The following is a 24,178-nucleotide window of genomic DNA, read 5'->3' on the forward strand; positions in this document are numbered from 1 at the left end:
TTGTAAAGAAAGCAATCCCTACTGGGCTTTTCACCCCTTTCTTCTTGCCCCCTGGCAATTTAATCAGCGAGCTCTGAGAAAAGAGTTTTTCTGGGTTGGCCTGACGCGTCACCGCTGGGGGTGGCAGACGTCAGTCCCGGCGAGGATTCCCTCTCTTCACTCAAGTTCCGCCTGTGCTAACGGCCCGCAGCTCCGACTTTATTCCTGGTGTTTACGGTTTTATGATTTTCCTTACCGTGGATGCTCCTCTCCTACCTGTTCCTTAATCTGTAAAGCTTTACCTTCTCCCACCTGCAGTAAGATCACATTGTACCTGTCCCGCCTTCTAACCAAAACCCACACACAGCTGGCGGAAAACACTATTTGCATACTATGCAAATGCTCCACTCGTGTCATAAACCAGTTATTCGAACGTCTTGTTAACAAGTTTGCTCGGCAGCGAACGTCTGGACAAATTCTTGCACTGTTTTTATGATGGCGCGGGTTCTGCTCGCACTCCCTGCAGCGGGCTCGTGTGGAAACGTATTTAAGGGAAAAACAATCTAAAAACTTCCTTTTTTGTTTTTTAAGGAACATTAAGAAATGTTTCTCCAGCCTAAAACCCTCTGTAGACTCTCCTCTTTAGGGAATGGAAAGAATAAAAACTAAGAGCATCCTCTGAAAGGGAGTAAGGAAGATAATAACCAAACAACTCTTGACCTGATGCCTCCCTAACACCAACCACTTTTGGCTCCTTTTGTGATTGATCGAGGTCAAAGGTCTTCAATCAGTAAAGGAAATCAATGATCCAAGGAGGAACTGAGCATTGACCCTTCGGCCTGATTATTGTACTTTAAAAAGATTTTTTATAATTTCCTCACTCAAGATTCCCACAAACATTAACCCATCATTGTCTTGGGGCGACCACTTCAGAGAACACAGGGGACTTTGTGCTTGGACAGCTCTCTATGTTAATGTTTCAAGGAATAGAATTGTTTTTCACCATTCACGTTTGGTAAGTGAACAGATGCTTTTCGTTGTTCTTCCTCAAACAACATACGTTCCCCTGCCCATACAATGAAGTCCTGAAGGGTGGGTGTCCTTGGCAAAGAGAAACTGAAGCGCTGAGGGGATTGTTCCCTGGGGCAGCAGAGAGAAGGCTCAGGCAGAGCTCATTTGGCTCCATGTGGAGCTTGTCTGGTCAGAAATCCAAGTTATACCAAATGCCCAAGGCCCACCTGGTGGGCAGACTCCCCTGACTATGTACAGGCTATGAACCGTCGGAAATCCCCATCGTGGGGGCAGCTGACTGCACAGTGGAGAGAGCACCCGCCCTGAATTCAGGAGGACCTGAGTTTGAATCTGGTCTCAGACACTTAACACTTCCCAGCTGTGTGACCCTGGGCAAGTCACTTAACTCCTCTTGCCTCAGCAAAAAAAAAGAAAAGAAAAAAAGAAATCCCAGTCATGTCCCTGAGGTTACACTTTCCCCATAAACCTGCGTGTGGCATATGCCATCTTTTCTGCCTTCCTTTGAGTCCGTCTGTTTCATGGTGTCTTCCCCGTTCCCTCTCTCCCATGTCATGTTGTATCTCTCTCACCCCCACTCTGTTTTATGGTGTCCCTCTTCTCAATCCCACTTCACCTTTTTGGGGTTGGATAACTCTTTTGGAGTGCTAATCCCTTTTAGGGTTTGGTCTGCCTCTAAGCAGATGCCCCAACCCCATGGGGGGGGTTTCCTTTCTCCTGGCTAATTGTGGACCTTGCCCTTCTCATCATCAATTGTTAAAACCCCTTTCTTACTAACTAGGTGCTCTCCCACTCTATTTCATATTTTCCATTCCTGGTGTCTATGGCATCCCTTCATTTTGTCTGTAACTTCTTCCCCTAAATAAGCCCACCTTTTGCCAGAGACAATGGCCATTGTGCGTTCTTCACATGACCGAACCCCAACATATGGAGCTTCTCCTAAAGCACATCACCTGGTGCTACATCATTTGCTATCCTCAACTCAGTGGGAAAAAATATATGACCATCAAACCTACTTGTGTGCCCACTGTCTGATTCCTTTGTGTCCGGAAGTGATAAAAATTGCTTTGCTTAAGACAGAAAAATGAAAAGTAGGGAGTCAACTTTTCAACATTTGATACTCCTCTATCTCTTACATTAGATTTTCTAGCTCTGGAGAGGAATGACTATCGTTGGCTCTCAAGAAAATTTATCCTTTGCCAAGTTTGATCTGTTGCCCCTTTGTGCTTCTTTTTTCCAAACCCACACCCACCCAAGAAAATAGACTGCAAACGTGGCAGAAAGACATTATACTGTACCGATGAAGAATTTCAATTATCTGAACATCTGAAGGAGCTTTCCATTAAAATTCTAATGAATAATCTTTTACTTGTCACTATGATTTCATCTTGCAAAAAAGGGAGGAATCAGTAAAGGGAAATGATCCTCCATCTTAGAATCATGAGAGAGGACAGGAAGGCTGGACATAGTCTGCCATATATATTAGATTTCAAAGTGAATTTCAAATGGTTCAGAAAAAGGATAGGTAGAATCCCAGGGACTAATATTCATTTTTTTCATGGTTCTTTATGTTTCTTGATTTCTCATAAAGTCATTAGCTTCCATTTTTTCAATTCTAATTTTCAAGGAATTATTTTCCTTGGTGAGCTTTTGTATTTCCTTTCCCATTTAACCAATTTTGCTTTTTAAGGCATTCTTCTCATTAACTTTTTGCATTTTCTTTTGTAATACTCTCATTTCTCTTCTCAGTTTTCCCTCTATCTCTTACTTAGTTTTCAAAATCTCTTTCGAGTTCTTCCACAGCCAGAGACTGATTCTTATTTTTCTCTGAGACTTCGGATTTAAGATAAAATTCTAAAGAGAGTTCTCAGCATCTGGGAAGCACTCAAGTATAAAATTCTTTTTTTTTCTAAAACAATTGGGGTTTAGTGATTTGCCCAGGGTTACATAGCCAGGAAATTCAGATTTAAACTCAGGTCCTCCTGACTTCAGGGCTGGTGCTCTATCCACTGCACCATCTAGCTGCCCCAAGAACAAAATCTAGACACAAAGATAAATAATACTGGTGATGATGACATGGAAAAGTTGTCTAAAAGAGCCTATTATGAAAACTTTTTTGTTATATATTGGATCAATAAAAAAAAAAAGGCAGGGGAAACCATTACCCAAATTCCTCAACAATCTAGACATTCTGTTCAATCCTTTCCAAGAGAGAAAGAAAGAATAATGCTTAACAATAAGTTAAAGTTCAAAATAAATAAGAATTACTTAGAAAGCACCAACAACCTTGATGAGTTCAAGTCACCAGTCCCAAGTGAAATGTATCTCAGTGTAATAAAGAGCCTGGCAAATGGCCCTGCTGAATTACTGCTGAGGGAGCTCCGAAAGTTAATGGACTGAGCATAGGACTGGACACTTTGCAAAAACAAAAACAGCTCTGTAATTCTCTGAGGCTGTGTGATTCTGTAATATATATGAGCTTTTTCAGCATCCTGGAATAGTTAGTCTTAGCCTGAATTCATCAAGATCAATGCGATGTCCACATTTACTAACTTTGGGTTTCAATTCATTATAAATCATTTTGTTTGGTTCTTTTCAATTACAAGATAATTTTCCTTGCCAGGGAAAAGATGCAAAATAAGTATTTTGCATCTTAAATACTTAAGCAAATCTGTCTTTTCTCCATCAATCTTGGCCTCACATTTGCCCTGAATAAAAGTCCTTTCTCTTTTTTTAAGTATCTCTTATTGACAAATTGATGACACATATTGGAGGAAGAAATAGCCATACTGGTAGATCCCCAGTGAATGAAAATACAAGCTTTAAATCCCCACCAAGCTTTTTTGGGGACCAAGTGCAAACCATTCTAGTCATTAGCAGCATTTCTAACACTCTTGAACACTCTTTCAAACTTCATAACCTGTCCTTGTTTCCATTTCACTACATGGTTTTTCAAAATATGGATGATAATACATTTGTGTATCTACATTTATCTCTGTAAAAGGGGTGGCTTCTCATAAGTAAAGATTTGTTGCATGTGGCTTGTGAATTATTTTTGTTAGAAAATCTGTAGAGGTGAGGTATCTCACTGTTTGGCCCAATTCTTAATAAATGTGCATAATAAATTATAAATAATAAATTCCCCAAATAGCTTGGGGAAAAATCATTACTTTATTATAAACTCAATATTAAAATAAACAAAAACCAACCAGATTTATTTTTGTAACTATTTACATGTAAATAAATGATTATGCTACACTTTTCCAATCACTTGTCCCTAACTCTCCATCAGGATTCTCTGTCCACCATACTCTTCACAATTTTCTTCCTTTGTGGTTGTAGTTATTTAATAGGCATGATGTTTTTTTCCAATTCTGTTTCTTTCTGTTGTTTTTTTCTGCTTTGCATCCTTTCATAGGTAGAACTAAGACAGTAAGCTGAAGCACAGTTTCTGATTAGCTTTTGTAGAGGGAACTTTCTTACCAGAATGTTCTTTCTATTCACAAAATCACAGACATCTACATCTTCTCTACTACCTTACTCCCATTAAAATGCCAATGATTAATAAAAAATAATATCAGTAAGACTATGGGGAGATAGGTCTATTCATAAATTTCTAATAGTTTGTATTTTTTTTAGAAAACAGTCTGACCATCTGATTCAAGTTGCACAAAACTGATTATATCTTCCAATTTAAGAATTCAATTATAGAGCAGATATTGAAGGAAATAGTTAAACTGAGTAGGAATGGCATAAAGATTTAAATGTTTAGAGAATGTTAGAGCTGGAGGAAAAATAGGTAATTTCATTATCTAAACCAGCAAATAATAGCATATTCAATACATTCTGACATTTTGATGTGTTAGTATACAGATGACAAGTTTCAATAAAACCTGCTTGTTTCCAGAATCAAAACTTTGAATAATTGGTAGAATTTAAAAGTAAATTTCCATTAATTTTAAGGAAAAAAACTTCTTAATTTTGAAAAAAAGGAATGCTCAGCTTAAACTTTGGGGTATCCCTCATATGAGATTTTCCAAATAAGGCTGGATAATCACTTTCAAAGCCTTATATGAGCTTGGGTTTGTCTAGAGGGCCCTTGAGGTTTTATTCATCTCTGAAATTCTGTAAATTCTCTAAAGGATGAGATGTTTCTGCAGACATTCCCATATTCATTACATGGCATTTTTCCACTATAAATTCACTAGCAATTCTAAGGCAGGAGTCATTGTTAAAGGATTTCCTATATCCCTGATAGTGTCTTTATGCAGTGTGCTTCTTATGATTCCCAAGGGATGCATTGTAATTGAAGTTTCTCCATATGTATTATCTGGTATGGGCTTTAACCCAAAACAGATTCTCTTATATTAAGTCAAGACTTGTGGGATTTCACTGAAAAGTTTTTTGACCAGAATGAATTTTCTGATGTACTCTTTATCTTCTCTCTGAAGGCTTTCCCACACTCACTGGAAAGGTTTTTTGACAACATGAAGTCACTCATGTTTCCTAAGCTTTGAGCTATTGCTGAAGGCTTTTCCACATTCATTACAGTCAAAGGGTTTTTCGCCGGTATGACGTCTCCAATGCAATGTAAGGTTTTGCTGAAGGTTTTCCCACATTTATCAAATTCAAAAGGCTTTTCTTTCATATGAACTCTCTTAAGCAGTAAGACCTTTTCTGTGGGGAAAGGTTTTTCCACATTCATCACAATCAAATGGTTTCTCTCCAATACGAATTCTCATATGTTCAAGAAGACTTGCAGTATAGCTAAATGCCTTTCCACATTCACTACATTCAAAGGGTTTTTCTCCAATGTGGATTCTCTGATGTGCAGTAAGATTCCCCTTATCTAGGAAAGCTTTTTTTCCACACTCATTTCACACAAAGGTTTTTTCTCCAGGATGAATTCTCTGATGCTTCCTAAATGATTAGCTTCTACTGAAGGCCTTCCCACATTCATTACATTTATATTTCTCTCCAGTATGGAGTTTCCAATGAACCCTGAGGGATGAGCTGGTGCTGAAGGCTTTCCACATTCACTACATTCAAAGGATTTCTCTACAATATGAATTCTTTGATGTTCATTAAGTCCTGCTTTCCTGATAAAGGCTTTTCCACATTCATTACATTCAAAGGGTTTCTCTCCACTATGAATTAACTGATGCCTCTTAAGTAATGAGTTTTTGCTGAAGACCTTTCCACATTCATTACATTCAAATGGTTTCTTTCCAGTATGAAGTCTCTTATATTCAGAAAGTCTTCCTCTCTTTATGAAGGCTTTCCCACATTCATTGTAGGAAAAGGGCTTCTCTCCAGTATGAATTGCCTGATGTTTCCTAAGTTCTGAACTTGTGCTGAAGGATTTCCCACATTCAGTACATTTGGACTGTTTATCTCCAGTATGAAGTTCCAGTGAAACTGAATAAGAAATTAAAATTTCATATTAGAATTGTAAGCTCACTCAAATCTAACAGGCCTGAGCTTCTAAATTATGGGAATTTGACCATTCCATGAACTCTATATGTCCTTGACAATAGGTACCAGGAACTAGCCATCCCTGGGAATGGCTATGCTTAGGGCTGGGTGGCTTCCTCCCCGAGCATATACAATTACTAAGGAAATACGTCAAGATATAGATATATGGAATGAGTCAAATCACCAGGTGGTCACATATTTTACACATATATATGTCAAGATGATATATGGACTGAGTCAAAACACTAGATGGTCACGTATTTTACACATGTATACGTGCCAGACTTCTTGGCTGAAAGCCCTCTTTGTCTAAGAGAGGTATATAAGACTAAGAGTCCTACATCTCCACTGAGTCTCATCCGTGGGGAGGACGCTTCACCCGGAAAAATCTTTACACAATTCAAGTTGATTGAGGCTGAAACGGGACTCCCAGCCATTTGAGTTTTTGAGGTTCCCTTGAATTGATGATGTGTTCTCTTCCTCTATCTGTTATAATTGTCATGTTGTCAATTGTTCTTGTTTCTATTTGTTTGTTTGTGTAAATCTAAATTGTCTGTACCTTGTCTTGTTTGATTAAAACTTTTTACTTTTACTTTTTAACTGAGCTTGAGAGCGTCATTTATAGAAACGAATCCGAACTTTTCTTTAAAATCATAATACATAAATCTAAGAGATGACTTGTGGCTGAAAGCCTTCCCACATTCATCACATTTAAAGGGTTTCTCTCCAGGCTGAATTCTCCTATGTTCAGTAAGTTTCCCTTTCCCCAAGAAGTATTTCCCACTCATTGAACACAAAAAGTTTAGTGCCAGTATGGATTTTCTTATGTTCATTAAGTTTTCTTCTCTCTATGAATGTTTTTCCACATTCATTACATGCAAAAGGTTTCTCTCCAGTATGAACTATCTGATGCTTTTTAAGTGAGGAACTTGTACTGAAACATTTCCAACATTCATTACACTCATATTTATCTCCAGTATGAAGTCTCCAATGGTACCTGAGAGGTGAGCTATGAATGAAGGCTTTCCCACACTCCTCCCATTCAAAGGGTTTCTCTCCTGTGATTCTTTTATGAACCATGAATTCCCCACTCTCTATGAAGGCTTTCCCACAGAGATTACACACAAAAGGTTTTTCTCCAATATGAATTATCTGATGCCTCCTAAATGATGAACTCTGTCTGAAGGACTTTTCACATTCACCATATTCAACAGGTTTTTCACCAGTATGAATTCTCTTATGGTCATAATTCTTCCTAGGTAGTTAAATGTTTTTTCACACTCATTATATTTAAAGGGTTTCTCTCCAGAATGAATTCTTTCATGTGAGCTAAGTTTTCCCCTTTCTAAAAAGGCTTTTCCACCTGCATAGCATACAAAGGACTTCTTCCTAGTAGGAATTCTCTGATGTCCTCTAAGGAACGACCTGCTGCTGAAGGCCCTCCCACATTCATTACATTCATATGGTTTTTCTTCACTAAGTTTTTTGTGATGTTGAATAAGGTCTGTATGGTAACTGGATTGAATGGATTTCTAAAACTTCTTACCAGAAATTTTTATCACATTTGTAAAGACCTTTTCCCTCTGCAGTTTTCTGCTGTGGAACAAGGATTAAACCAAGACTGAATTTTCCCCAAAATGTATTAGAATTATGAGTGACTATCATTTGTCTTGATTGACTCTTCTGTTCCAACTTTTCCCTTCCTTCCCTCCATCTCCTTCTCCTAGATGGCAGGCAGTCTCAAAAATATTTCTGCAACTGTTTTTCAAAATAATTCATTTCCTTTGTAATTCTATGCATTTTATTTTATGTATTAAAAACTTTATTCTAAGAAAGGGGTGATATTCAAGTGGCTTGCAGCTCCTTAGAGCTGAGCCTGGATCAGACCCTAGAGGTCTTGTGCTCTGAGATCAGAAAGTGCTCTGCCAGAGGTGGGGGCCGGGAGCATAAAGGATAGAGAGCAGTGACCTCCATGACCCATTTCAATCCACAATTCATCCAAATGAAGGGGAATATAAATCAAGGATTCCCACCCTCACTAATGGGCACTTGACATTTCATCAGTCCACCAGGTACTACTTAATGGGAATCCTCTGGGTATGGATACAAGATTAGTGCAATGTCAGGAGAAAAGCTGTTCCAGAGCCATCCAGGTGAACATAAAAACCTATCTATACACACCCAGATGAGACTGTACAGTCAACATGCATTTATTAAGCACCTACTATGTGCCAGGCACTGTGTTAAACCTTAGAGATGGAGGTGGTTTTTTAGTCGCCTCGAATCTTATTCTCCCTGACCCCTTTTGGGGGTTTTTCTCCGAAAAGAATTGGAGTGGGTTTGCCAGTGCCTCCCCCAGCTCATTTTACAGATGAGGAAACTGAGGCAAACTGGATTAAGTGATTTCTCCAGGGTCATCCAGCTAGTAAATATCTGAGGCAGTATTTGAATTCAGGAAGATGAGTCTTTTATTTCTGAATTTGACAAATGGCAGATTAACGAGCACGTGCACTGCAAATCAGAAGGAGGAAGCCTTGTCAATCTCTATGGAGTAGGTATTTCCTTTTCCTTTTCAATTCAACGGGTAAATTTGCACTCAAGAAACATTTAAGCACCAACTTTGTGCCACTTAAGAGTACTGGGGACTCTAAGAAGAGCAAAACAAACAGAAAACAGCCCCTGCTCGTAAGAAGCTCACAACCTCAGCTATTCACCTCATCTCTCCTCACACTGGCACAACATTAGAACTGGGTAATCTAAAAGTCTTATTTGTTCACACATAATTCATTTATTCAAAGATAGATAAGAAAGAGATTATAATCAGCTGGAGACAGATAGAAAAAAAGCAGAAGGGGATTGATAAAAAGGCAAAGATAGAGACAGAGATGAAAGGGAGGGAACAAGCATTTATTAATCATTTACTGTGGGCCAGACACTGGGCTAACTGCTTTACGAATAGTCTGCCATTTGATCCTCACACCTATCCACTGAGGTAAGTACTATTATTGTTCCCATTTTACAGATAAGAAAACTGAGGCAAGTGATGGTTAAACGATGTAGTCAGGGTCATGCAGCCTATAAGTGTCTAAGGTATTTCTGACTCCAGGTTCAGTGTTATATTCACTTTACCATCTAGAAAGAGAACAAGAATTTTAAAAATCAGAGATTTCTCTAAAACTTCTAGAGAAAAAGAAGCTTAGTTAGCTGGATTTAATTCTCTCAGAGGAAATTATCTTAGTGTCCCAAGAGTTGGATTCAATGAAATGTTTTCCTCTTGGGAGTTACACCAAAAAGATGTGATGATAATTTTTCTGTTTCTTTCTTTTTTTTTTTTTTTCAATTTTCTATCAATCCTCTAGGAGCATTTGGCTAACTAGAGCCCGTTTCCTATTAAAATTAACTTCACTTCACTAAAACCTGTCTCACAGGAGAACAGTATTAAGGGAATTCCTGAGCTAGTTCACAAAGTCAAGATTATTTTCATAATAATATTAAGACACGATTTGCCTATTAAACTTCAACCAAAGCAACACACAACAACAAATTGAATATAGAAACTGACATGAAAATCCAATTAGGTGGCACAGGAGCCTGGAGTCAGGAAGGCTTGAATTCAAATTAGGCCTCAAGACACTGCTGTGTGATCCTGTGCAAGTCACTTAGCCTCTGCCTGCCCAAGGTCTCGCAATTGTAAAATGAGGATAATGAAGGTAACAACAGTGTCTGCCTCCTAGGGCTGTTGTGGAATCAATGTGATAATATTTGTTATATGGTTTGCAAGATGCGTGGCACATACTAGGCATTTAATGGTGCTTATTTTCTTCTTCTTACTCATTAAGCGATACTTTTTTTTTTGGGGGGGAAAACATAGTAATTATTCCATTAAAATGTTCTTTTCTTTAATGTGTAATCTGTTTATTGTTATTTTTAATGAATAATTACTTTTATCAGTTTAAATTTCTAATATAACAAACATCGAGAGATACAATACATGTAAGAAAAGCTTTGGGGACCAACAATTTTTAATTGTAAAGAGTCCTGACACCAAAAAATTGGAGAACTACTGCTCTAACTCATTTTTTATTTTTTCTTTAACTAAAATATCTCTTATTCAGATTTTTCTATCGTTATCATTTTATTTGGTTTCTGTTTCACATACCTCCAATTGTTGTGATCACTAAAGTTTTTCAGTAAACTTTCAGTATGCTTCAATTCTTCATAACAAATGTGGGTTATTAGTAATACTGAATAAATTAATTAATTACATGGAATTAACAAATTGAGTTAATTGAAAATTAAAGTTAATTAATAAATTAAATGAATTAATAAAACACTGTTATTTGTTTTGCAGTACTGAGCATCTGCAACCTTGGAATGAAGTGGTGATTGCTCTACTTCTTTTTACATACTTGTATTTGGAGAGGAAGAAAAAGAGTCCGAAATGCAATCTGGATAATAATGAAAACATGGCTAACCTAGGAAATGGAGATTCTAGGAACAATCTGACAATCAGAGGTTGCAGGGGTGGAACAGTGAAGGGGACTTTCTCTGTGTGTGAGAAGTCCAGGGGTGAAGTAAAGTTTCAGCATTGTTGAAAGTGAAAAATGCTGTTTCAGCACTCAGGACAGATCCATAGCTCCACTTGAGCTTTTTCAAGCACTCTTAATACATAAGTTGTCTTTTATTTTATTTTGCTTTTGCTTGTTTGTGCCGTCAGACACTCTATAAATTCAAAAGCATGGCCTTTGAAATCTTCCATTAAATTACAATTTTTGTGTGGCAGATACTTGCCAGTCTTTTAGTCATTCTATAGAACATCCAGTCCAAACCTCTATTCATTCTTCCCCAAGAAGACAAGGGTGTTGCATGAAGAAGATTCTTGAAGTTGGTCTATGATATTTTTGTGGTATAAGTAATTTATGCTCCTTATGTGTGAAGTATCTTTTTCTGATTTAGCATGGCTCTAAGCTTTTCTACTGGCTGACTTGCTAATCTCATAAAATTTACTGATTTTAAAAATTAACTCTTCCTCCTCAGAGAGTTATTAAGAGATCCCTTTTCAGTTACTGTCCTCTTGAGATATTTTGAATAATCAGACAATTCTAGTAAATCTCAAGGCATGGCTTAACAAGTTTCTCTCAGAAGAAGAAGGTGGTGGTTAAGAGAGGTCAAGAAGATAGATTGAGAAAAAAACTATCAAATGGTTGAGATATCATTGATAATTTTGGAGAGAGCTTTTTAGGCTGAGCAATGGAGTTGGAAGAGAGGGCCACAAGGAGAGTTGACTTTTACAAGAAGACCCGCTTCATTATAAAAAATAATTATTTGGGGGGCGGAATCTCCAGATTTTGGCCATGGTATTTTAGGGTGCTTCTTTCAGGAGGTGAGCAGTGATTATAGGGTGAGCGAGTCAAGACTGAGTGGAGGGAGAGTTGGTGCGCGATTTTTGTTCACAAATGATCGTGGATTTAGGGCAGCCTCTGAAGCTGTGGTGGAGTTGGGGCAGCTCGATGAGCTTGTGTTCACGGGGACTATTTGTGCGTGGCGGAGCCCTCCGAGCTGGTCGGGGCCTGATCAGTCACAGTCCCGCGGACGGGGTGATGTCATTTTGGTGCTCTTTGAAAAGGACGACCACAACGTTTTTGGGGGCAGCAAATAAGATGGAATTGTCTTAGAGAAGAGGAGGAATGGGCTTTATTCTCAAAAAGTATGTGCAGGAAAGACCCCAAAGCTGGTCATAACAGGCAGAATTTTTTATTAAAGCTTTTTATTTACAAAGCACGCAGAATTTAACACGAGATCCAGACGCGGTAGATGTGACACCCTAGGCAGTGCGCCTGCTCAGAAGGATTCCCTTTCCTGAAAAGCTCCAGATTAGCTGGACTCCCTTTCCCAGAAGCCCTTTGGAACCTTCCCGTGCCGATCGCGGCCTTTGAGCACTCGAAGGATTCTGGGAGTTGTAGTTCTGTATCTTATCGCAGGAGGAGTTGGGCGATCCTTCCAGTGAGTGGCCGAACAGGTGAGTGGGTGCGCCCTCAGGGGGTCCCTGCTCCTTAGGTGGGCTTCAGGGAAGGACCAGACTGTGCCGCTGTGTTGCGATAGGCCCGGGGCCGAGCTACGCCTGTGTGTAGGCGAGGGGGGGCGGCTGTAAGACCTGTTGGTACGCCCCTTTCGTCTTCCCCGCGGTGGATGCGCGCGTTCCGCCTCTCCTGCCCCTTCCCGGCCCCTCGCAGGAGGTGAGGGGGGCCTCCCCCGCCTTGGACCCCCCGCCGTGCCCCGATCAGGTGGGCCTGGAGCACAGGTGAGCGCCCTTCCCGTGACCCGGCAGGTGCTAGACTAGAGAGCCGGAACTAGGGGGGAGGGGAGGGGGACCGGCGCCAGCCTTAGGCTCGGTGAGCCCGTCGTTCTAAGCCCTAGTTGGGGGCGTAGGAGCGATGCGGTCCGGCGCAGTCCCTGGCTCCCTTTCGGCCTCGACGTCCATCTGCGAAAAGTCGAGAACAGGCGCACCTCCCCCTCCCCCCGGGACGTTGTTGGCCCGAAATAGACCCCAGACGTCGGTCTCTCGATATAAATCCGGCTGATTACTGTTATTTTCCAGGGCGGCGCGCGCCGCTCTTCTGAGGGCAAGTCCCAGCTCCCCCTCCCTCTCCCATCATTTTTCTCTCCGTCTCCTATTGCTTTAGAGCCCCATTTTCCCCTGGCCGGGGGCGGGGGGGGGGGCAGGTTCGAATGGCACGTCTTCCCCGGCTCGGAGCCGAGCGGATTTGGGCGCCCTCTTGTGCCCGCGACCGCAGCCTTTGCGGGCAGGTTGCTCAGGCTTTCTCTCTCCTCCCGCAGCTGGCCGCTGGCATGGTTCTGCCCGTCCGTAACCAAGGTGACGACCAGAGGCAGAAGCAATGGCTTCCGGGGCTCTGAAAGCCGAGGGCCAGGTGAGATCCAGACTATTCCCTCCCTCCCGAAGGCTGCCTTTCCTTCCCCCACGTGGAAAGACCTTGTTTTTGCCTTTGCCCTTTGTCTTAGTTGGGCCCTGAGCAGTGATCATTATTAATAGCTCCAAATTGGGCTATTTAAAAAAAAAAGTTAAAAGAACTCCTATATACAAGGGATGAGGTCATAAAAAATTACTCATGCATATATACTGTCAAAAATGTATAATTATAAAATTAATTAAAAAAAAGAAATCCTATATACAAGGGATGAGGTTATATACTCATGCATATATACTGTCAAAAATGTATAATTATAAAATTAATTTAAAAAAAGAAATCCTATATACAAGGGATGAGGTCATAAAAAATTACTCATGCATATATACTGTCAAAAATGTATAATTATAAAATTAATTAAAAAAAAGAAATCCTATATACAAGGGATGAGGTTATATACTCATGCATATATACTGTCAAAAATGTATAATTATAAAATTAATTTAAAAAAAGAAATCCTATATACAAGGGATGAGGTCATAAAAAATTACTCATGCATATATACTGTCAAAAATGTATAATTATAAAATTAATTAAAAAAAAGAAATCCTATATACAAGGGATGAGGTTATATACTCATGCATATATACTGTCAAAAATGTATAATTATAAAATTAATTTAAAAAAAGATCCTATATACAAAGGATAATGTTATATACTCATGCATATATACTGTCAAAAATGTATAATTATAAAATTAATTAAAAAAAAGAAATCCTATATACAAGGGATGAGGTCATAAAAAATTACTCATGCATATATACTGTCAAAAATGTATAATTATAAAATTAATTAAAAAAAAGAAATCCTATATACAAAGGATAATGTTATATACTCATGCATATATACTGTCAAAAATGTATAATTATAAAATTAATTTAAAAAAAGATCCTATATACAAAGGATAATGTTATATACTCATGCATATATACTGTCAAAAATGTATAATTATAAAATTAATTAAAAAAAAGAAATCCTATATACAAGGGATGAGGTCATAAAAAAATTACTCATGCATATATACTGTCAAAAATGTATAATTACAAAATTAATTTTAAAAAAGATCCTATATACAAAGGATGAGGTCATTAAAAAATTACTCATGCATATATACTGTCAAAAATGTATAATTATAAAATTAATTAAAAAAAAGAAATCCTATATACAAGGGATGAGGTTATATACTCATGCATATATACTGTCAAAATGTATAATTATAAAATTAATTTTAAAAAAGAAATCCTATATACAAGGGATAATGTTATATACTCATGCATATATACTGTCAAAAATGTATAATTACAAAATTAATTTAAAAAAAATCCTATATACAAGGGATGAGGTCATTAAAAAATTACTCATGCATATATACTGTCAAAAATGTATAATTATAAAATTAATTAAAAAAAAGAAATCCTATATACAAGGGATAATGTTATATACTCATGCATATATACTGTCAAAAATGTATAATTATAAAATTAATTTAAAAAAAGTAATCCTATATACAAGGGATGAGGTTATATACTCATGCATATATACTGTCAAAAATGTATAATTATAAAATTAATTAAAAAAAAGAAATCCTATATACAAGGGATGAGGTTATATACTCATGCATATATACTGTCGAAAATGTATAATTATAAAATTAATTTTAAAAAAGTAATCCTATATACAAGGGATGAGGTTATATTCTCATGCATATATACTGTCGAAAATGTATAATTATAAAATTAATTTTAAAAAAGTAATCCTATATACAAGGGATGAGGTTATATACTCATGCATATATACTGTCAAAAATGTATAATTATAAAATTAATTAAAAAAAAGAAATCCTATATACAAGGGATGAGGTTATATACTCATGCATATATACTGTCAAAAATGTATAATTATAAAATTAATTAAAAAAAAGAAATCCTATATACAAGGGATGAGGTTATATACTCATGCATATATACTGTCAAAAATGTATAATTATAAAATTAATTTAAAAAAAGAAATCCTATATACAAGGGATGAGGTTATATACTCATGCATATATACTGTCAAAAATGTATAATTATAAAATTAATTAAAAAAAAGAAATCCTATAGACCGTCAGAACTCAAAGGAATTTTGCGATCCAATTCCCTCATCGTGGGAATCGGTGAATTCAGTCCATGAGGAAACAGGAGAATCGGTTTATTTCCAGTACTGTTCCAGTGCTTGGACTAATATCCCCTAAAAAGCAGCCCGGATGAACGTCACAACTACTCCGCTTATAGAGAGCAAGAACGAGAATCCCTTGGACAGCATGTTTGCCGTGTCCCGCGCTTCTCAAACGCATTCATCCACTTTGATAAGTTGTGTCCACCTTTTACCCCCCCTCCGCAGTGCCGCGGAATAGCACTCTTCTGACCGCTCCGTGGGCAGCCACCTTGCTGCAGACTCCTTTATTCAAGCTTTCCACCGGGCCTGCCCCCCAGGGGCTGTTTGCGCTTCCTTTAATCTAATAATACGGTAACATACCAGGCTTCCCTTCCGGGGACCCTGGCTTCCTCTGGGCTGTGGTGCAGGAGTCAACCCCAGCTACAGTGGGGGGGCTCTCCTCCCGCAAAAGTCATCCGGTTTTCTCGTAGGTTCTCTCTCTCTCTTCTCCATCTCTGTCCCTCTGCTTATACCTACATACGCGTGTTCTGTTTTCCCTCAGCAGATTGAAAGCTCCATAAAAGTGAACACCATTTACATGCTCAGTGCCTGGCACATAATGTGTGTGCGCGTGTGTGTGAGAGTGTGTGTGAGTGTGTGTGTGTGAGTGTGTGTGAGTGTATGTGTAAGCGTGTGTGTGAGAGTGCATGTGTGTGAGTGTGTATGTGTGAGTGTGAGTGTGCATGTGTGAGAGTGTGTGTGTGCGTGTGTGCATGCGTGTGTGTGAGTGCGTGTATGTGTGTGAGTGTGTGCGTGGGTGTGTGAGTGCATGTGTGTGAGTGTGTGTGAGTGTATGTGTAAGTATGTGTGAGTGTATATGTAAGTGTGTGTGAGTGTGTGTGTGTGAGAGTGTGTGAGTGTGTGTGAGTGTATGTGTAAGTGTGTGTGAGTGTGTGTGAGTGCGTGCGTGCATGTGTGTATGTGTAAGTGAATGTGTGTGAGAGTGTGTGTGTGTGAGTGTGTATGTGTGTGTGAGTGTGTAAGTGTGTGTGAGTGTGCATGTGTGAGAGAGTGTGTGTGCGCGTGTGTGTGTGTGAGTGTGCATGTGTGAGAGAGTATGTGTGTGTGTAAGTGTGTGTGTGTGTGTGAGTGCGTGTATGTGTGTGTAAGTATGTGTGAATGTGTGTGAGAGAGTGTGTAAGTGCGTGTGTGTGCATGCATGTGCGTGTGTGCATGTGTGAGTGCATGTATGTGTGTGTGAGTGTATGTGTAAGTGTGTGTGAGTGTGTGTGCATGCGTGAGTGTGCGTGTGTGTGAGTGTGAGAACAGCTGGGAATGTGGATGGAGTCCTCAGCCTGAAATCTTTACTGAGAAGCTGTGGCTTCCTCTTTCTTTCTGGCTGTTTGCAGTATTGTTTCCTTGACTTGGAAAACCTGCATTTTGGCTATGATATCCCTGGGAGTTTTCATTGGGGGTTTCTGTCAGAAGACTACAGATGGCCCTTTTCTCTTTCCATCCTGCCCTTTGGTTCTTTGAGATCCAAGTAGTTTTTTTAAGATTTCTTGCAATAGCATGTCTAGCCCTGAGCCCCCCTTTTATTGTCGTGGCATTCAAACAGTCTAATGATTCTTAATATTTTTTCTCTTGATCTCTTTTCTGTCAATTTTTTCCTATAAAACATATTTTCTTCTTAGATTTCCTTCTATTTCTTCAGTCTTTTGACTGCTTAATGTTTCTTGGATTACTTGCCATCTGGGGGAGGGCTGAGGGAAGGGGGAAATTGGGACACAATGACTTACCCGGAGTCACACAGTAAGTAAGTGTCAGGTGGCTGAGGTTGGATTTGAACCCAGGTTCTCCTGGCTCCTGTGCTGTTGCTCTCTCCACTTTGCTCCTCTATCTAGCTTCCCCTCTCTTATCATTTAAAAAAATGTCAAGCTCTCCCTTTTATAGGAGTCGTAGCTAAGTTTGTGCTCGAGCTGTATTTTTTTCGAGGCTTTACAATAATTGCACTTATTTGGCAATGACATATATCGGGCATGATGGTAAGTGCTTGACACATATCTTATTGTTCTCCTCACCAAGGCCCCGGAAGGTGGATGTTGTTATCCTCCTTCCACCAATGAGGAAACTGAGGGAAACAGGTGAAATGACTTGCCCAGGGTCACACAGCTAGGGAATAGCCAAGGCTGACTTTGAACGCAGATTTTCCAGGTCGAGTGCTTCATCTTCTGCATCACTTCGCTTTGGAGGCATTTTCATCTGTGCTTGTGCCTTGAGCTTCCATGCTTGAAAGCTTTTTCTGGTGGGAAGCTTTTTAGTTTGCTCATTCTTTCAGACAGCTTTCTAGCTGTGGACTGGACATTAGCACTGGGCTCTGCTTGCTTCTGGAGGAAAGTCAGGGCTACTTTCTGCTTTCTAGGGATATTCAGCTCATATTATTCTAGGATCTCAGAGACAGCCTGGGGATCTGCAGTTTCCAGCACTCCCAAAGGGCTCTCATCCAGGGCAAAAACTGCTGCCCCCTGGTCTGAGCTGGTTTTGGAACTGACCGAGTGTAGACTGTACCTGGGCTCAGCCACTATCAGCCAGCAGAAAGCTCTGGTTTAGGGTGAAGGAGCTGTGGGTTCCCCTTTGGCCTTAGTTATTCCTTTGCAGACTAAGCTAGATCATAGAATTGAGACCCTCGTTCTTGGGGTCTGAAGCAAACCATTGCTGCTTACTTCTGAACCCCCCCCTTCTCTGTGTACTGTCTGGAGTCTCCATACACAGGAATGGCACCTCTAGGTATAGGGCCCCTTCAAAGGCTACCCTAATACATGACCCAAATCTGGGGAGTGGGCCGCACAGCTACTAGATGCCCTGGTACGGGTCGGAGGGCTTCCCTTCCCTGGTCGGCACTGGAGTGCCCTGAGAACTGGCCTCCTTAAATGGAGGTTTGGAGAAGGAAGGGAGAGAGGGAGGGAGAAAGAAAGTAAGGTGGAAGGAAGAGACAAAGCAAAGGAAGGAAGGGAGGGAAGGAGAGAAGGATGGAGGAAGGAAGAAAGCAAGGAGGGAGAGAAGGAAGGAAGGATGGAGGAAGGAAGGAAGGAAGGGAAGGAAGCAAAGAAGGAAGGAAAGGAGAGAAGAATGGAGGAAGGAAGGGAAGGAGGGAGAGAAGGAAGGAAGAAAGATGGAAGAAGAAGGAAGGAAGAAAAAAGGAGAGGGGCAAGCATTTATTAAATACTTACTAAATTCCAGGCACTCTGCTAAGAGCTTTACAAATCACATTCAGTCCTTGTCACAACCCTGGAAGAGAAATGCTATTATTCCCGTTTTGCAGTTGAGGAAATGAGTGGAAATGAAGTGATTTGCCGGGATCACTCACTGATAAGCATCTTGTTGCAGGCCCAGTGCTCTCTCTGTCCACCGAGCCCCCCAGCTGCCTTTGGGAAGGTGTAACGTGCCCTCCTGGCAGTTACAATTACTAGTCTGTCCTAGACCCACCAGAGCACCTTTGACCACTGTCCTTTGCAGTGTGAGCTCTACCCGGCTCGCCTCCTCTGAGGCCTTCTAAGGTCTCTGGCCACAATCTCTTGAATCTATAGCTTAATAACCGGTAGTGCGCTCAAGAACAGCCATGTGTAATCTTAAAAGCCTTTATTATACCTACTCACATAATGCCCTGACTTGTTGGTTCTCGAGTGAACACCTGGTCAGAAGACCCACGTGTTCACTACCAAACTCCTTACCTCTTTTGGCTACCCATCTCGGCTTGGCCACCCAGGCTGGGGAGCCAGGGTGAAGAGCGTGAGGTTAAAGAGGACCGCCTGCTGCCTGCAGTGGGCTTATAAAGGACCTGTGAGGTCACACACATAGCCAATCAGCGAGAGAGTCACCCATGACGAAGCTATCTCAAAATGGACAGGATCCCACCTACAAGGCAGTCCTAATATCCACAGAAATTACTTCCGGGCCTCAGTCTCCCGAGGCACTGTGGTGCTGCCCATTTAAAGAGCTCTTACAGGAAGGAATGTCCACTCAGAGAGGGCGGCAGCTGGAGCAGGGGGTGCTTCCATTCTACGAATTCTAAAAGTGGAGTGAGCTTCCAGGAGAGGCAGAGAAAGTGGAGGGAGGTTCGTGCTAGAGGGAATCTGATTGTGGATTGAAGGTGGAAGTCTGGGGAGAGAAGGAATCTCCATGTCATAGGAATTTTCACCAGGGATGATGGCCCTTACAGACACGTTGGTAGGGTCAGGAAGAGAGTCATTATGAGAGTAATGGTGGAAGTGAGGATGACAAACATCCCTTGTGAGGGTGACGGCATGAACAATACAGAATGCAAAAAAAAAATGGGTACCAGGTACTAAAGTCCTTTAGGATGCTAGAGCTGGAGATGGCAGCAGAGTAGAAAACAGTATGTAGAATGACTATACTTAGTGGGCAGCATGATCTAGAATAAAAAGTAATAGAGAGAGATCGGTAAATTTGCCACCTCCCGCACAGGAGCAACGGATGGGCTTCCTCTTCCCTCTTGAGTGCTGGAGGCCCCCAGGACCAAGCTCCCTGAGAATCTGGCAGGGTTTAGGAACAGCCGAAGATTGTTAAAAGTGAAGAAGCTTCAGAATGAAAGGGAGTTTTCTCCAGTGGGTTTGGGCTTCCCCTGGGCACAGTTGGAAATAAAAGGGAGAGGGGGATAGTGTTTGTGCACTGATGTAGCTGTTCCTCTCTATCCCCAAAGCCCCAATGCGGCCTTTATTACTGTGAACTTGAAGGACGTGACATCTTCACACATTTTGAAATCCTTGTGGTCTTCTCTCCCGTCTATCCTCCCTCCTGTGGTTAGTTTGAGTTTCCTTCAGCACTTTCCCGATCTCATTTCTCCTGTAATCGATGGACTCCCTGTTGTACACTAAATACCATCTCATTTTAAGGCGCTCTCTGTGGCCTTAATGCTTTTCCTGCTCCTGTCCCGTTTATAGCTGACCAATTATTTACTCCAACACAAATATTAGCTCTTACCTAAAGGGTCCTTGATCCCACCCACCCCATCTCTTCCTGCTCCAGTTAGTGACAGTACTTCTTCCCGTGGACATTATAAAGTAGTTATTTTGCACCCGTCTGGGGTCCTTCTCATCTTTCATTTTAGATGCTGCTTATTTGTACAGATGCCATTTCCTGTAACATATGGGGAAGTATGTGAGGGCAGGGATGATACTTTATCTTTTTATCGGATCAAGGATCTATCTCATTGTTCTTTGTATATAGTCTCTATTATAGGTACTTTAAAATATCTATATAATTAACTGCTAAAATACTCGAATCTGAAAGCAATGGTTTGGGTAAGAGATCTGGGTCACATGAGTGGCAGGAGTTGGAAGGGACAATTACCTAAATATATTATTTGTTTCCTGCTGAATTCTGCTTAAATTTCTATTTAGAAATTAATGTATATAAGATGATTATTGATGTCAGAGTTGTATATCTAACAGAATGATGTATATTGACTTTCGCTATTAGGTGGTGAAGTGGATAGTCTGTTAGCCACGGAGTCAGGAGTTCTGAGTTCAAATCTGATTCAAATACATACTAGGTGTGTGGCCCTAGACAAGTCACTTAATTCTGCCTCAGTTTCCTCATCTGTAAAATGAACTGGAGAAGGAAGTGGCAAACCAGAATATCTTGGCCAGAAAATCCCCAAATTGGATCATGAAGAGTCAGACATGACTGTAAATGTCTGAACAAGAATGTTGACTATATTTGTGTTTGAGTAGGGAATGATGGCTGGCTTGGGACACACTTTGAAAAATGGTTTGGAAGGATGAAATTGAACATTCAGGCAAAACTTTATATATTGTTAAGGCACATAAATGAGTTCTCAGTAAATATTTAGCGTACAAGTTTTCAAAATGCCCAGTGCCATGAGGACCAGTCCCAATACCTCTTATCAACTTCACCTCTCCTCAATGGGCCATGTATTGGGTGGTCTTGGGTTGAAAAGAAATGTATTTGTTTCAGAAACTACTGACATTCAAGGATGTGGCTGTTGACTTCACACAAGAAGAGTGGAAGCAGCTGAACCCTGCTCAGAGAGATCTGTACAGGGATGTGATGCTGGAGAACTACAAGAACCTGGTCTTACTTGGTAAGGAAGCTTTCCCTTGTAAATCAGAGCCTGTCCATTGGGGTGTCCACATCCTCATTTGCTAAAAGCTGTGGTGTATATGAATTATGGACGAGAGCTTTAGCTTGGTTTTGGAAGATGTTTAATAATGGATAATGTAAGGAGATTGCTAAATCCTTTGGGGTCCAGAGACAGGATGTTTCTGCTTCTTGGTTCCAAGTGGCAAGTCTTTTATTTCCTAAACTGAAAACCCACAGCCTTATTCTGCTGATCTTGACTCGGTTTTCCTTAGTTTCACTCACCCCAGATTAAAGCTTACTCTGTAATGTCCCAGTAAATATACCTTAAAGATTATAAAATCCCTCATCAAAGGGATTGAGTCAAGGGGCTTGTTTCTTTTGGAACCAAATCAACTTTTACCCTCCCCCCCTGCTGCCAACTTGCTTCCTGTTGAGTGCAATTGAAATATATCTTGGAGGTCTTTGGAACTGCAGTCTCTCTTTCTAAAATTCCATCTTTTATTGACAAAGAAAAACTCCTAAGATAGTGTGGGGGAACAGCTCAATTCTAAACCCTCTTCCATCTCCTTCCCATGAGCAGGTCTCCTCATTTTTCAACCAGATGTGATCCGCCAGTTGGAGAATGGTGAAGTACCCTGGAGCCCAGAGGAAGAGGTCTCAAGAAGCTCTTGTTCAGGTGAGTGAGTGGCAACCAAGCAGACAAGAGACATTGAAGAAAACACTCCTGCTCTTCAGGCATGAGAGAGCCTTTTCTAGAGACTGTAGAGGAGCACTGTCACCTACATAGAAAGGGGGATCCCTGACTCCTTCCTAAGGATCCCTGCAGGCCACATAGTAACTCAGCTCTAAGATGTGTACTTTATATTTTATTATATTTTTATTTTCTTACTTCACTATTTCCCAGTTACATTTTAATCTGGGTCAGGCCACACTTGGGATTGTTTGGGGCTGACACTTGTGTTACAAAGATCCCTGTCTGCCCAGAGTTTCCTGGGGACTTTGAAGAACAAAACAGGTGAGTGTGATCTCACTGACATACTCTAACATTTCTCTTTAGGAAAATGTTTTCCCACTATCTCCCCCTCCTCATTTTCCTCCATTCTCCAGCTGATAGGATACAGCTTCTAGGGGACATATAGCAGTGATCCTGAGATCCCCCGACCTTAGAGTGCTATTGTACTAACAATCTGTCAATGATTCTAAATCTTCTGGTCTTGGGATGGTCCTATAAACATTGCTGCTGGTCGGTAATAACCAAGTTCCTGAGACAACAGTGAACAGACCATCCCTCAAACCTACCTGTAAGCCGTATAATTAGCAAATAAGTAACATGAAGCTTTGATCTCTCTAATTTTGTCCTATAAATTTATCTTCTTTCTCCTGATTCTTTGCTAAATCCTTTTGGAACTCAGCTCACTTCAATTGACCTTATAAGCCCACTTAAATTGGCTTTACAATTACTATAAATTTTGCCCCTTGACTTGGAAATGAGTTCAAGCCTGTAAATTCTTTTGAGAAACCTCCTGACACTGGTCTGCAACCCCAACCTTTTAGGGTCTCCTTTTGAACCTTAATACAAACTTCCTCTTTGCGTGATTATTTCCTCCTTTGATTTCCTTCTTTTCTTTTGACTTCAGTAGCATTTACTCCTACTCTATGCAAAGTATTGTTTTCTTTCTCTCCCTCTTGTAGGCTCTTTTCCTGCTTTCAAATGCTCTAATGTGGCCTGGTTTATTTGTTTGTTTGTTTTCCAAAAGAAAAGAGGAAAAATGCATCTTTGGTTGACCCTGTTCTCATGTAGTTAGTAAGTATCAGCACCAAGAATTCCAACTAGTGTTCTGACTTCTTGGGCACTTTCCTCAGAGTTACATGGCAAGTAATTGGAAGAGCCAAGATTTGAACTCAAGCCTTCTGACCTCATGATCTTTTATAATCTTTTCATACTGTTTGGAAAACTTTTATCCTTCATGATACTTTCTTTTTCCATTTGAGATACTGTCCTTTTGTTCTTACCTCTTGAATTCTTTGATTTTTGCTTTTTAAAATAATTTTCTCCATCTCCCAAAACTTCCCTCCAAAATTCTGCCCAGTCCTCTGTTCTTATCTGTTTCTTCAGACAAGTCATCTGTACTCAAGTCCTTTAGTATCTGGTCTACACTAAGGATTATCAGATTCATATCTTTAATCCTCACTTCTGTCATGGGCATTTAGTTGTGCCTCTTGAACTCATTATCTATTCTTGTGGCTTCAGCCCTCTCCACCCCTCATTTTCTTGTAATTCTTCTTGTAATCCACGTGCAATGGGGTGCCAAACCTCCATTTTCTCCTCTTTCATCTAACTCTCATCACCCACCCTGCATTCACTCTAGCAAATCAATATTTTCCCAGAAGAAAGTGGCCATAATGTTAAAATTCACTCTTAGATTACAAGGGGGTAATGCTGTTGGAGG

At 40.3% G+C, this 24,178-nt stretch overlaps 1 protein-coding gene across 2 annotated transcripts in view; it reads left to right on the top strand.

The window, feature by feature from the left end:
• The first annotated feature begins 12,096 nt into the window (after nucleotides 1-12,096).
• Nucleotides 12,097-24,178, top strand: part of LOC141564695 (uncharacterized) — a 90,853-nt gene continuing 78,771 nt past the window's right edge. Inside the window, exons 1-4 of one of the 2 annotated variants that reach the window (XM_074307479.1) lie at nucleotides 12,097-12,784; nucleotides 13,321-13,412; nucleotides 21,603-21,729; nucleotides 22,309-22,404. In XM_074307479.1, the coding sequence (XP_074163580.1) occupies nucleotides 13,380-13,412; nucleotides 21,603-21,729; nucleotides 22,309-22,404 (256 nt within the window). In that variant the 5' untranslated portion in view covers nucleotides 12,097-12,784; nucleotides 13,321-13,379. The remainder of the gene's footprint in view (nucleotides 12,785-13,320; nucleotides 13,413-21,602; nucleotides 21,730-22,308; nucleotides 22,405-24,178) is intronic. The other variant, XM_074307478.1, reaches the window with a different exon arrangement.

This window comes from Sminthopsis crassicaudata, chromosome 3 (assembly GCF_048593235.1).
Source record: "Sminthopsis crassicaudata isolate SCR6 chromosome 3, ASM4859323v1, whole genome shotgun sequence".
In the NCBI taxonomy this organism is placed as follows: Eukaryota; Metazoa; Chordata; class Mammalia; order Dasyuromorphia; family Dasyuridae; genus Sminthopsis; species Sminthopsis crassicaudata.